At 36.7% G+C, this 1,832-nt stretch overlaps 1 protein-coding gene across 1 annotated transcript; it reads left to right on the top strand.

The window, feature by feature from the left end:
• The first annotated feature begins 332 nt into the window (after window positions 1-332).
• Window positions 333-833, top strand: LOC147805941 (uncharacterized). Its single transcript, XM_087149491.1, has one exon. It carries the CDS (start codon window positions 333-335, stop codon window positions 831-833), a length of 501 nt encoding a protein of 166 aa, XP_087005617.1.
• The last annotated feature ends 999 nt before the right edge of the window (window positions 834-1,832 follow it).

The following is a 1,832-nucleotide window of genomic DNA, read 5'->3' as shown; positions in this document are numbered from 1 at the left end:
TAAGTTCCGAAGCGGTTTTGGTTCCGTTCGATGAAAAATTGCCGATAACTTGCGTTGGAGTTTGCGATGCATCTCCGTTTGGCGTAGGAGCTGTCTTAAGTCATGTTCTTGAAAATGGTTGCGAAGCATCAATAGCTTTCGCATAGCGTACGCTCACGTCGACAGAAAGAAATTATGCGCAAGTCGACAAAGAGGCGTTGGCAATTGTGTTCGGTATAAAAAAATTTCATAATTTTGCTTATGGACATAAATTCACTATTATAACTGATCATCAGCCTCTGCTAGGAATTTTTTCAAAAAATAAGCCTACTAAAGAAATTTTGTTTCCGCGTATGCTGAGATGGTCTTTAATACTTAATGCATATGAGTATACTCTAATTCATAGACCAGGGAAAAAGATTCAAAACGCAGATTCTTTAAGTAGACTTCCAAAAGAGACTGATAAATTTGAGGTTCCCGCTCCTTTAGAAGTATTGTTTACCGAGGATTTAAGAGATCCTCCGTTTCAGGCAGCAGAGATTGTAAAATTAACATTGAGTGATCTAATTTTGTCAAGAGTAACAAATTTGGTTTTAAGAGGATGGCCAAATGAAAAACCGGATAAAAAATTTCAGACTTTTTCCTCGAAAAGCAACGAACTTTCTACCCATGGAAATTGCTTGTTATGGGGTAATAGAGTAGTTATTCCAGTGTGTGGAAAATCACGTGTTCTCCAGGCTCTATATCTGGGACACCCAGGGATCGAAAGAAGGAAAGCTCTCTCACGTTCATACGTGTGGTGGCCAGGCATGGACCTTGACATAGAAGTGCATGTTCAAAGATGCCAGGAATGACAGCAGACACGACATGCCCCTCCTAAAGCTCCAGTGAATCCTTGGGAGATTCCAGAGAAACCTTGGTCTCGTTTTCATATAGATTTTGCAGGTCCGTTCCAGGGACAAGGATTTCTCATCTTAGTAGATGCCATGTCAAAATGGATAGAAGTGCGTCATGTGACTTCTACGTCTGCTTCTGCAACAGTCGACGTCCTGCGAGAAATCTTTGCTACCCATGGGATACCTGAAGTCATCGTTTCCGATAACGGAGGCCAGTTTCGAGCATCGGAGTACCAGATTTTCTTAGAAAAGAATCTCGTCAGAAGGGTTATGATTGCACCAAGACGTCCGTGCGGAAATGGTCAAGCTGAAAGAACAGTTCAGACCGTGAAAGATTCCCTAAGACGTATTGTGAAGGGAAATTGGAGTAGGGAAGGGAATATATATATATATATATATATATATATATATATATATATATATATATATATATATATATATATATATATATATATATATATATATATATATATATATATATATATATATATATATATATATATATATATATATAACATAAAAAGCTTCTATTATTCTTTTTATGTTCGTTTCTTTGCTACAAAACAACTCCTACTTTATTACTAATTAATTATTCTATTCGAAATACTTTCTCACACTTTTAAAAGCCACATCGTGTTCTTAAATCTATTTTTGGCTCAACTATGCATTTAATTAAGAGCAGGACATATTTCCCTTTGCTCTGTGTGGCAAACGCTCGATCTCTTTCATAAACCAATAGTAATCCTTGGGATTTCCCTTTCCCCCTCAAATATAATAAAATAGAGGGAAATTCCTTTGCTACTTTCCCTAAGATAAAAACTTAAGCACACAATTTTTGAGTGCGAATTTGAGCTCCGCCTTTGCTAGAAAATGTCTTAAATATACTATGTGAAGCTAACAAAATATTTTTTGCCTTCCAACTGCTATCTGCGTGGCCTAACAACACTCACCATAACT

This window comes from Parasteatoda tepidariorum, chromosome 8 (assembly GCF_982258835.1).
Source record: "Parasteatoda tepidariorum strain Cologne lab strain chromosome 8, Ptep-v5.0, whole genome shotgun sequence".
Lineage (NCBI taxonomy): Eukaryota > Metazoa > Arthropoda > Arachnida > Araneae > Theridiidae > Parasteatoda > Parasteatoda tepidariorum.
The sequence above is the reverse complement of the archived record's forward strand: the minus strand, read 5'-3'. Positions and strand labels throughout refer to the sequence as shown.

Bases quoted from the DNA above. Each gene is read 5' to 3' on its own strand.
- LOC147805941 (XM_087149491.1), top strand. From the start codon at position 333: ATGCTGAGATGGTCTTTAATACTTAATGCATATGAGTATACTCTAATT.